Below are 13,097 nucleotides of genomic sequence, written 5' to 3' on the forward strand. Positions count from 1 at the left end.
CTCTCTACCACTGTAGTCAGTCATAAATCTTGGGAAGGGGGCGGCATTGCTGGTTAATGACCAGTCCAAAACATTCAGCGCTATTGATCAGTCGCCATTTTATTCTGCAGATTTTCCAAATTAATTTGTTTCCTTAAACATGCTGTGTCACAGAAACATGACATGGGGAACGACTGGAAAGTCGTTAGTAATTTGTCCTCAGGAGGATTCTCAGGAGCTCAGGATACATCTCAAGATGCATTAATAATAAAAAATATTTTTATTATTTTATTTTTATTGTTATTTGTATTATTATTTAAATATCAAATGGCTGTTATTTGACAGTGTTTTTCATTCTAAAATTCAAAAGAAATAAATGACAAACACCTATACAGTATATATTGTATTCCCCATTAAAATAATAATAAATCGAAATATATGTAATCTGCGACATCTACATAAAAAATCTCCATGTTTACATCTACATAAAATAAATGTGTCATTTTCATAACAGATTAAAAGTAATTGTGGTCTCAATTGCTTGATATAATAATCAGATTGGAAAAATTATTAAATGTTAAACTACACTGCCCGTGTTTGGTTCATGTGTTTCAAGTCCATGTGATCATATGAATATAATAATAATTAAAATGCATTGTGTTCTCTGTTATTACACAAATAGTCATTCTAAAGTTTATAACATGCCGGATATAAATATTGACCTGTTGCTTCAGCAAGCAACCAAGTAAACTGGAAAGACGAAGGACTAAATGGACTGATGGAAGAGTATGAACTCAGTATGTCCCTAATAAAGTGTCTGTAACAGTGATGTAAAAGCGGCAAGCTGTCGCTCCTCCGACTTTTACTGTTTTCGCGTGATGACTCCAGCTCGTTAAACATCTTTTCATTTTTTTAAAATTTTTTTGTGGGGGGGCAACATCTGTCAGGCTAAAACCTGTCCAAGGCCCCCTAAAACAGCAACTTCACCCAAAATAAAATGATGCCGTCTCAGGCCTTAAAAAAATAAATCTCTTCTACTTTCTGACAGTAAGGATGCATTATGCTTACACACATATGTATATTCTAAAATATAATTAAGCACATTTATATATAGCTCTGATGAACATATGTAGTGGTGTAGTCCTTTTATTGTCTTTTGTTGTGCCCGCAGCAAGCTCAGTGAAGCGCATGTGTGTGTGTTTTCAACGTGTGTAAACAGCGGAGCTGCATTCTGCGCTGTGCCTGTTAGGTGGCAGTAATTCATTTTAGTTTAAAGCCTCATGCAAACCATCCAGCAGCCATCTTCCCTCCTCTGTGTCAGAGCTCCACATGCAAACGTTGTTTCACACTTTTGTGTGACGTTTTGTGTGACATTGTTTCACAGACATTGGTGGGTTGCTGCAGTCTGGAGGGGGCAGGTTGGCAGAGTTTGCATCTTCTGACATCAAAGCAATTGTCCGCCATGGTGACAGGAGCATCTTCTGCCACAAAAAGACTCCTCACCTCTTCTGACACACTGTGCCATGATGAAATGTTCTCTGCAGGAACCAGCCTAAAGCAACTTTTGACCTATGACACTGCAGTTAGCCGCCATTTTTGACTCTTCATGCTGATGTTGTGGACAGATGCATGAAAGTCGGTGTTATGGGGGATGAGAAGGTGAGCGGAGAGCAAAGTGGAGGTGGAGAACGAGAGGAGAACAGTGCCATGTGTTTTCACAGCAGATTGCAAAACCTAGTCGATAAAATCAATAGCTAATGTTTGGTGACTTCGGAGCGCCTAAGGAGGCGATGCAGAGCGTGTATGATGAATGGCTGACAGGCACCAGGACTCTGCTGCGGGTCAAAGGTCATTCTCACCTTGAGATATGATCTAAAGCCATCCCCCCAGCTACCGATTACTGATTGCTGCCGTAAATAGCAGCTTATGCCGACCTTCTGGACACAGGGCGGCGCTTTGCCGGACATGGCAAGGGGTGGACTTTGTCCGGTAAAAAAAAAAGAGATCATTGATTGTGGGACGGACCCAATCACACACAGAGGACAGAGGTTTCGGGAGCCGATTCAACAGCTTCCCTCGCAGGTCTCTAATGCTCGTCTACAGCAGGCCGAGGAAAGGAGGTGGGGGCGGTGTGGGGAGGAGACCTATTGCCCTATAGATTAACAGGGATGTTGTAATTAATTTGGGGCGGATCAATACAGCTACCAATAGGTAAAGGCAAAAGTTAAATGGCCAAATTCACTTTGCACTAATTGATACTTCCACATTATATCAGCCTGGCTTTGTTTTGGGGTACGGATGTGGTGAATGTTGGTGTGGTGAGTGGCCCAGCTGTCGGTCATCCAATAAACAAAATAAACAGTGTTTCACACTGTGTTTAACGCGGCACATGTTCAGAATACAGAAATGAAGTATCTGCATTCATTTATTTTAAATATGACAGTGCCAGTTTGACCAGTGCACTTTATAGGGAAAACCCACGGTTTAAAAATTTTAATGAGGTACAGTGATTGATGGCATTCCTAGTGTATAGGCACTCATATAGTATACACACACACACACACACACACAAAACCCTTTCACCTGAGACGTAGGCACAGAGGAAATGGGTCCATTATGTTTAAAGCTTGGCCTCTACAAACCTTGCGCACAGCTGTCTCTCGCTCACTCGCTTTCTCTCTCTCTCTCTCTCTCTCTCTCCACACACACACACACACACACACACACACAAACACACAGTCCTGCGGACCTCTTCTTCACTGCTGGCCTCCATCTGTCCTCCCTCTCTGAGCAGTAATGGGTGCTGGTCCAGCAGGGCTGTGGGGTGATGGATCCTCCCAGGTCACATCTTGACTGGGACCTGTTCAGGTCATCATCTGACTGATCGAGTCCGTAATCAAAAACATGGTGCACTTTTCCAACCGGTGATGCTGGGTCCAGTGTGATGGACTCCAGGCTCCCTGTAACCCTGATCTGGCAAGTGGGTTAAGAAGACAGATGGACAGGCACCATGAGAAGCCCGTGGTTAGTAACATGGTCAGTACTGTAGTTCAGGTATTCAGAGAGGGTTCCGCACGCGCACGTCACTGTGCTCCTCTCGTCTCTTCTCTGCTATTGACCTTTCAGCATTTGTGCCTATTGAGCAGCTCTTCCATCTCCTCCCGGCCCATTATGCCGCGAGACACCTTAAAGTGGCCGTCTTTTTACGGACGCCCTGCCTCCATCCCTCTCTCTCCCGCGTTCCTTTGTTGTGCGTCTGGGCTTGGCCTTGTCGGAGCACATCCTCTAGTTAGGGCACAGGAAATATGTCCCTCCTGACTGGCCCATATTGATTTTCCCCTACAGCACCAGCGGCACTGAGCGAGAGTGAGAGAGCAAGAGGGAGGGAGGGATGAAGAAAGAGAGAAAGCGAGGGCCTGGGGGTGAGAGGTCAAAGTTCATCCCTGCCCTGTCCGGCTTCAGCTGCATATTAGTGTCAGGTCTTCCCTCTCACAGCTCCGCTCTGCTGGGGACGGGGAGAGGGAGTGAGAAACACGCCTCTCGTCTGTGGGTCAGGTATTAAATGACACCGCCTCTGGGCTCAGAACTGCAACAGCATGCAGGACTCCATCCTGTCTCGCTCCGTCTCGCTGCTCTCTGGTGAGAGGCGCCATTGTGAGGGTCTGAGCCGCGAGCACTGCTGAAGAACATGGCCGCCTAACGAACATTAGGTCCTGTGGATCAAATTAAAGCCAAAGCGCAACATTAAACTAAGTATTTTTGCCATTTCAGAATTCAGGACAGAATTCAATCAGCTTAATCTTCAATTCTCCTTGTCACCCATGGAGAGAATTCTTCCCAAAGATCTTCCCTCATGAGTCTTTATGAAAGTCTCTTTGGCCCCTCTGACCTTTCCAGTATGTCTTGTTCAAGCTTCAATCACATCTCAGGTTGACTAGGACACTGAAGGTTTATAATTTTACAAATGTTATAAATAAAATTGACTGGCACCTGATTATGTTAATGCATTACACATCCCCCACACCCCACAATACGGCTCAAAATGTTTATTTATTTTTGTCATTTCATTTGCATGGTTGGTTTTTATGTCACATCACTACTGTCCTGTGGTTGGGGCAATCACAATGAAAGGCTGTGGGCAATAAATCGACCTCAGAAATAAATCAATGTTGTTTTCTAATCTAAAATATACACAAGCTAAATCACTTGTCTGATGAGTCCGACTTCACCAACCAGTAAAATGTACACTGCTCTTTTTCAGTCTCTTATTTTCTTGTGAGGGGAATTTTGATTCTACAAAATGAAGATGGCATTATTATCATGACAGAAAGAGTTCATCGTAGCATAAACATGCACTTCGTATTGATCTGCAGAGATCCCAGATAAAAAAAAAAAAAAAAAAACATCTGTAGAAGTCAAGTCTTCCTTTTTTTTTTTCTTTTTTGCTCTTTTACAAATTGTGTCAGAGTAACACACCCCTGGAACTCACCTCACCGCTGAGCACGTGGAATCTCTTTGTACTGTTCATTGCTGAAGTTTGCATTACTACCATTCATCATTATTCATGAGCCCACTACAGAACATCACAATCCATGACAACATTAAAATTTAAAATGATTTATGAATAAAACATTCTGAATAGGCATACTAGTCATGTGTCTAATGAGTGATAACGTTAATTGGCAAACAAATCTGTAAAACATTTCCATGATATTGACTTAATTTCTCGAGTGAACAGTAATTACAGATTCGGCACTCGTTTCTTGAAGGCTGGTTAAGCAGAAACATAAAAGCTGGCCTCATTAAGTTTCATCTCTTTTGACATCTTTGATCTAATTAGGTTTTTAGAAGCAAGGAGGTTTAAACCCAATCATTTCAATGTTAGAGGGCAGCCTGACGTCTTCTCACCTTTCATCTTTGGAAAAAAAAAAAAAACACTTGTAAAATGATAGGAGTTCAAATATAAAGTTCTGAATGAAACATAATTAAAACCCATCTATAAAAACTTCAAGGACTGGTGTATGTATGAAACTTGTGTGTGAAGGTGTGTGTGTGTGTGTGTGTGTGTGTGTTCATATCTTTAATAAAACTCTGACACCGTGTCACATCTCGTTTTTTATTTGAACACAGAGCCGTCCACAACAGATTTACCTTTAAACACCAGCTATACATTACAGTACATACTGCAAATAATCAGTGTGTGGAAGCACAGACACGCAGTCACACACACACACACACACACACACACACACACACAACCACACACTCGCACACACAGGGATGTAACGCTACAGCACTGGGCACTGGTCACAGTCACAAGAATCACTGGCGACACGCTAGATAATGTTGAGCCTCATACAAATAAATTGACGACTTCTCTTATGAATCTACAGTTACAGCAGCTCCAAACACAGGGAACAGGGGATCGATGTGATACTAAGAGTGTGAAAGAAAGAGAGAGAGAGAGGATATAGAGACATTGAGTAAACTAACAAAAAAAGGGAAATAAAAAAGAAGCTATTGATGATGAAAGTTCAAATCCAGCTCAGCTGAAAAAAACACACACACACAAAAAAAAACACATTCTGATATACACCTTAAAATCCAGATTTAAAAAGAACTAAATACACACATATACAAATATACATGCATCCTCAGGCGAAATACAGTAGCAGCCAGGGCTGTGAAGTGTGTGTGCAGAAGAAATAATTTCACACAAGGATATGTGGCGAAAGCAGTGAGACTGGAAGGTATCCCATAATGCATGACGACACCTAGCTGGATATGACTCATTCATTGACAGCAGGACTGGGCAGATGCTGTAGGAACCTGCGGAACCAGGAACTGGCCTGACTCAGCAGCAGTGGAGGACATGTCTCCCCAACGTGCTGGAGATGTGCTGATTATCCCTCTCTCCACATTACCACCACACCACACCAGCACGCTGATTAAATAAAAGACAAAGCAGTAATGGGAACCTAATGACTGAAGCACAGCTGCCAAATGAGAGCAGGAGCGGGAAGAACACCTCAACTCAGCAACACACACACACACAGTCTCAAAATAAAACATATACGCTCGTACACACACACAATCCACATTCAAATTTAGAGTCATGCACACACACACACACACACACACAGACAGAAAGACGGGTATTCACGCACGCGCCGATTCACTCACACATGCACGCGGAAACACCATCTCGTTCACTGGAGCACAGACACACCCCCATACAGACTCAGACGTACACAGAGGAAAAACAAGTACACACACATCTACACGCGCACACTGTCACACACAGACACACCACCAATCAACCACTAGAAAAACACTGAGGTGAGGCGTGTTCGCACCAGTGTTGCTGTTAGCGTGAAGCCGCTTTTGGGTGAAATGACAGTCAGTCACCCCCATATACAGTAATCCCCTGCAGCAGGGGGTCATATGGAGGGAGCGTCTGTGGGAATAACCTTTAAAAGTAATAAAGGTTCAAGCATTGACTTACAGTCCTCATACATCCCTTTTTCTGGCAATCACTTGGTACCTAAGAATAAGTAGCAATTAGTATCAAACCACCACTGCCACTTTTTCATTTTTCCATATATCCATATCTTTATTTGGAAAGGTTCCCCCAAAAAATGAAATAGCAAAAAAAAATTTTTTTTGGAAGCCATTACGGCGTGCAATGGGAAAGACGGATTAAGATCCTACAGGCTCCTGCCCTGGGAAGTCAGAGGCCTTCCAAAGCTGTCAAGCTGATTGTTGGGAGAAAAGTAGTTTTTCGGGGTGGTGAGGTGAACCTGTGAAAAGCTTTGACACGCTCGACTTTGCAGGTGTGCGGTGGTGTTAGACGCTTTTACGGCGCTAATGAAAGCTGCTGTGCTGCCCGGCGCATTACAGCGTGAAGTGCAGGTCCGAGAACGGCCGCTGCCTGACCCGAAATGCTCCTTGCACGATAAATACACAACCGTCGTGATTAACCTGCCCAGGGAATGACAATTATACATATTACTAAATATACATCTCTCTAAAATAGAATATCTCCATCATTTTTGTACTTCCCTCTGGTCCAATATCTACAAAACATTGACAGCGCTGGGCTGAACAAGAGATAAGCTTACGCCCACATTTGTACAAGTACATTTTGGGGGTGGGGGTGTGTAGTGACCACATATTCTCTAATTCATCATGTATCACACAACTCTACAGAAAATGAACCCAAAAACAGACAGATAGATAGGTCGTCATACAGACAGACAGTACAAGTCGACAACTACAAGGGATTCCCGGTGATACAGCAAGATATGAGTTTCAGCACAAACACGTGATGCATGTGGCCTGTTTTTCCCCCCTGGAGAGGTGAACTCCTCTCCTCCAGCTCTTCGTGTGAGAGGGGTTTCCCCACTTCCAGTGCAGCAAAGCGCATGAAGACGTCTACTTTACGCTCACAAGAAGCCCCGTAGAGATCAACTGTGTCCCACAACACGTTTTTATTATTAAGGACTCATGCAGATTTAAATTAAAAATAAATACTTTACACACTTACGTCCACACACACACACACACACACACGCACGCCCGTAAGTCTGTTTAAGCTCATGGGACGTGGACACACTCATCATGCAACTCATACCAAACATCAGAGGCCAGTCGCCACCGGCAGGAGAAACCTGCTCCCTCTGAGAATCCAGCCTGCTGATGTCCCTTTGCATTCAACAGAAGAAAGACGTAAAATCAGCTTTGAAATAAAAACAGACAAAATGGGGGACGGGACACGACGTAAACAACTGAAAAGTCCAGTGTAAATGATACACCGCTTTCCGCTGGTTGCTGGGATACAGCCGCTGGCCTTCTTGGGTGGGGGTGGTCCTTCGTGGACGCTGGACATTGGAGTTACTCAGACCATGAAGCGGTGCTCCTTGCCGTCGTGAGCCATGAGAATCACGTTGCGGTTTGAGGTCCAGATGAGGCGGGCCAGCTTCAGGGAGTTCTGGGATCCGGGCGAGGCGGGCTGCACCGGGGGCACCTGGTAGGTCTTGATGCAGCGGAGCTGAGGGGCGGAGTTGAGCATCCCGATACTGCCCAGCAGAGACGTGTTCATCTGCAGGGAGACAGCGGTGATTTGCAGTTAGCATTAGCATCACTTTCAGGGAGATTATGGTAACACAATTAGAATAGAATACACTTTAAAAATGCACCGTGTGCGTTGCTGCAAGGCATTTAAGAAAAATTTCAATATAAATACATACACATACATACAAAATCTTGAAAGAAAATGGGTAAAACATTAAAAAATGGCAATTAAATTAATTTTTAAATCATGTATTTCTGAGGGAAATTTTCTGAAATTGTAGAAACTATATTTTTGTTCAGTTTGTGTTCTGTTTTCTTTCACTTTGATGGTACAAATTTAACAGAAATGGCTAAATTTGTACATGGAATTAAATGTTTTTGAATTTCTTAAACAATTTGAAATGACATTAATTACAATCAAACCGTGTATTGGATGATATAATAAGTATCAAAACAGTGGGGTTACAGGAGCAAGTTGATTTCTCAACATGTTTGGTAAATCTTTCAAAGAATCACCCTTACAAGGAAAAACAAGTCGATGATAAAATGCGCAGAACGGAGCAGCTGCTGCTCACAACGTAGGGATGGAAAAGGAAAAGAGGAAGTGGGTTTCTGAGCTGAAATCACTCGTCTGACACACCGGACTGTCCAGAGCTTCCAACAGCACAGACAGGAGAGATGAACATTGATCTGAACATGAGGAGGACGTTTGTGAATGTTGAAATGGACACACCGGTCCAGACAGGGGCAACCTTATCCGTGCTCCAGACAGTCTGGGAAAAACACACACACACACACACACACACACACACACACACACACACACACACACACACAAGGAGACACATGCAGATGCAAGCACAGTCTCTTTCATCCTCTTTATGTCTGTCTCTTTTTCTCTCTCACTCACACACACACACACACACACACACACACACACGCGCACGCACACCAAGTGAAGAGGGTTACGGCAGCCAGGCAGCAGGCCCCATCTCTCTCGCTCGCTCCTGGTGGGCCAGACTCGAGTCGGCAGCGCCTGGAAGCCGGCCGGACAGCTCCAGACCGTCTGAGAGCTCATTAACCGTCGGCGGTTTACACTTACAGCCAAGCCATTAGCCCCGAGGCCCAGACATGCAGACACCCACAGGGAGCACCGGAGCCAGAGCAGGACTCTCACCGAGCCCCTGATGCCCCGGCCCCGGCCCGGCTTGCCACTGATCCCGGACCTGGGAGTCTCAGCACAGAGCCCACACTGCCACCACTGCTGCTGTATCACTGCTTTTAATGCGGTTATACTGGGGCTGTCAACAACTCACAAGATTAACTGCAATTAATTACAAAATAAGTAAAAACATTAAAACACAGCAATGCTGCTAATGCAGCTGTGTTGTGTTAATTATATGCAGAATGCTGGTGGGTGGGTCTAATAGATTTAAGCAAGAATTTAATTACAGCAAGCTTTAATCTTAACAGTTGTGGTTTATTTCAATTAATTTCCAGCCAAACGTGCAATTAATTAGATAAAAAAAAAATTTACCACTTATTGACATAATATAAAAACCTACAGCACAGTGACCCTCAACTGCAGCAGGCCAAATAAAGAGAGTGAGCGAGAAGATGATGAAAGAACCAGGAGGAGGTAAGGCGGACAGAAGGCGAGATGAGAGGCTTCTTACCTGCCAGAAGGAGATGTGGCTGTCCGCGTTGGAATAGGTGGCCAGGTAGCGCCCATCTGGAGCGAAGGACACTGCAGTTATGGGCCCTTTGTGTCCATGAATGTTCTGCAGGAGGGGAAGGACAAGAGAACAATAATCACAGAGTGAACACAGGCTAAAAGAGGGTCTAAAGAGGGTCGTATGACCCCCAGAGCATCTTTATCTGCACTGTGGGCTTTACAGTGGGTCGCCTTTAATCAAAAATCATGCCTACATGTTTCTGTGCATCTCAATAATCAAAGGAACAGCGTCAATGCAAAGCTTCTAATCCACCATAAAAAAAAAAAAAATCCACTCTTGGATCAGTTTCACACTGCTTGAGATGTAAGTGTTTAAGATTATATTGGTTGAATAATTTTAAAGAAAAGCAATGAGTGGTCCTGAAGCCTTTGCAATCATGCGACCTGTATGCACAATTTAGTCTGCACCATGTGACCTCAAAATCACATAGAAACATGGGACAATATATAACAAAAGAAACACTTGTTTAGAGGTTTACATTAAAATCATAATCAGCTAGTAATAAGGAGGACAGTTTTGCTTTTCCAGTTCCACAGACGATTTGGTACTTTCTTATTTGGATATTTAGCCGGTGGTCATTTCAAATAAAATGAACACATTGGACAAAATGTCATCTAAAGGTTAATAATAATATAATGATAATGCTAAAGTGAATTTTTGTGGGGTTTGTTTAGGGTCCCTCACCTACAGGTACAGAACAACTCAACATGAACACACTTCTTAATTTTCTTTTTCAGAAACGAGAAGCTGGCTTTTAAAAAAGATGAATAGATTTTTTTTAAACTAGCAGTCACTTTCAGTTTTTTTTTTTTTATTAGATATATATACTGATGTTAATACACTCTGCAACTGTAGATGGAGTTAATGAGCAAAATGAGAAAACCCTACAAAGTGCTGAAATACAAAAATTTGGTTTTAAAAATGCTACAGTATCTCTGTTTGCACTTTACAAATGATTTCTTCAAATAAGCATTCAGTCAGTTCAACAAGGTAAAAACAAATGTCAATCGAAACACAGAGACGAGGACTCAATAGTTCGTCAATGTGGCAGGACAGGCACACCGAGAAGAAACCCATGCTGCTAGTGACCTTGAGAGAAATACATTCATCACTAAAACTGCGTGTCAATATCTGCCGCTCGTTTGTGAAGCTGTCTGCAGCTGTGACTCCCCGACCGCCGCCTCAGCCCTCGGTCCTAACAGACGTCCCCTGTCCCGCAGCCAGACGCTCCCCACCACTACGGCTGAATCCCACCCTCAGATTAGGCAGCCATTTTGTGGACACGGCCTGAAATCCGGGCAGCTGCTTTTGGACCCTTTGTTAAGAGAAGGGGAGGCAGGGGGGTCAGCAGCGTCTCCCCTCCTCTCCTTAACTGCTGGCTTCGGTCCTCTGTCCGAAATCAATTCAGTGTCTTCAGCTTCATTAGCTCCAGACTCTTAATTTAGCATTAGCCCAAAAACAAAACAGCACTACGGCAATCCAAACTGTGATGCGTGGATATGGGATGTAATGCTGCAAGAAATCAATCGGGACAGAGAGAGGGACGATGGTTGACTGGAAGAGATTTACACCCCAAATCACTGGGATTCTGGTCACAGCCAAAAAGCCATGTTTAGCATTGCAACATAATGGCCAGACCCCACAAAATTACCATCCCTCCTGCACACTGACACATTTACACCCGCTGACTTAAATAAGAGAAATTTGTAGTTGAATTGCTGATTGGAAACTTTAATCAAACGTAATCATGAAGCTTGGAGTTTCCTAAGAAAAGTTCATCTGTAAATGCCATTTTCTCAATATCAGATTGGATTATTATTGGTGGAAAATGGTGATTCCTCATGGATTCGGCACAAAAAGGCAGTAAGAACGGCCTATATTCTAAATGACACCTTCATATAAAGAAGTAGTTTCTTAAAAAATTAAATATTACACACAGAGCATAGGTACTGTAGATATTTGAAATGAGATTAAGGTACATCACTTCACAAACCACCATACAACTTGACTCATTTCATACCGTTTTTCTGTCCATTCATGCACATTTAAAGAAACGTTTCCACAAACAGATCCATACAGTCCAGTGACATTAGTGACAATGTACGTTGCACTGCTTCAAAAAAAATGTTATTACAGGAAAACATTAGAAACACTTGAACTGGTTGCTGAACCGTAATGTAACAACCTACACTGTAGGTGCAATTTAACAGAAGTGAAAGTTTGTGTGAAAGTTTCATCAAAATAACCCCACTTCATAACAGCAGCGCAGAAACACTGCATCCTTTCCAACAAGATACCTGATATGTCTTGTTCAAAATCAATAGTTTGAGCCTTTGTGGCCAAATAATGTGTTACTACAGACTATAAAGTATTAAGAGCCAGTCAGATTTGTTTTTAGAATTTAATGTTCTCAAACGAGGCGATATAGTTATTCGTTTTACTTATTTAATTTATTTAATACAAGGGTGGGCCCGACCTTCTGAGGATGAACCCTTACTGCTCCTGCAGGTATTTTCTGGAAATTATCATTTACTAGAAAATGGGGCCAATGAAATTGATCACTGGATGTGAATCACTGAATAAAAATTAGTAAGGTGGTGAATTTCCCACACACTGACAGGGGTGTGTGTCGGATCACTGGCGAGTGAGAACTGTAGCTCAGAATCACTGAACTGAAGAGAAACGCGAATTAAGAACATGCACAAGCTCACATATCACATCTCATAGATGTGACGAACCAGCCAAACACAGGAGAAGTGGGAGGAAAAAAAAAAACAACAACTGAGAATGGAAATTCAGCAGACACGCTCGTGTCCCCGCTATTGATTTTCCTCCCCTCAAAAACAGCTTTTGGGGAAATCTGCCATATCCATCTGCCTGTCTGCAGCCTCCTCAGCCTCATCTAGGTCCACTATTTTCCTGCTCAATTATTTAGTTCCTTTTTACTCTGCCTCCAAGCATATTGACTTTCTGTAAAGCGCTGTGTCATTCTCAGAATATGGGGAGCAGGTGTTCTCTGAAAGACGTGCAGATTCAGATTTGTGCAAGCCGAGCGAGCATCTTCCACTATTCTCTCTGTGTCGAAACACCGTGGTCCGTTTCCTTGGTTCAGGGAGGGGTGGGTGCAGCTGAGGTTCTGATAGGTGGGTCAGAGGGCCAGCGAGTCACCGCCGCGGCCACGAGGCCAGAGACACTGGCGAGGGCGAATGCCGGGGCTTCTGCGGATCACGGTGTCCATTACTCAGTACAAAGCTTGCTGTGGGCAAGCAAACCCTTAAATGTGGGCCCTGCCACTGAGATGACTGTTTG

General features: G+C 43.4%; 1 protein-coding gene across 5 annotated transcripts in view; it reads right to left on the reverse strand.

Moving 5' to 3' along the window:
- Nucleotides 1-5,081: 5,081 nt before the first annotated feature.
- wdr7 (WD repeat domain 7) overlaps nt 5,082-13,097 on the reverse strand; it is a 125,744-nt gene continuing 117,728 nt past the window's right edge. For all 5 annotated transcript variants that reach the window (XM_028972907.1, XM_028972910.1, XM_028972909.1 and 2 more), the window contains 2 exons: nt 9,729-9,833; nt 5,082-8,080 (listed from right to left, as the gene is read on the reverse strand). In XM_028972907.1, the coding sequence (XP_028828740.1) occupies nt 7,877-8,080; nt 9,729-9,833 (309 nt within the window). In that variant the 3' untranslated portion in view covers nt 5,082-7,876. The remainder of the gene's footprint in view (nt 8,081-9,728; nt 9,834-13,097) is intronic.

Source organism: Denticeps clupeoides, chromosome 3 (genome assembly GCF_900700375.1).
Source record: "Denticeps clupeoides chromosome 3, fDenClu1.1, whole genome shotgun sequence".
Taxonomy (NCBI): domain Eukaryota; kingdom Metazoa; phylum Chordata; class Actinopteri; order Clupeiformes; family Denticipitidae; genus Denticeps; species Denticeps clupeoides.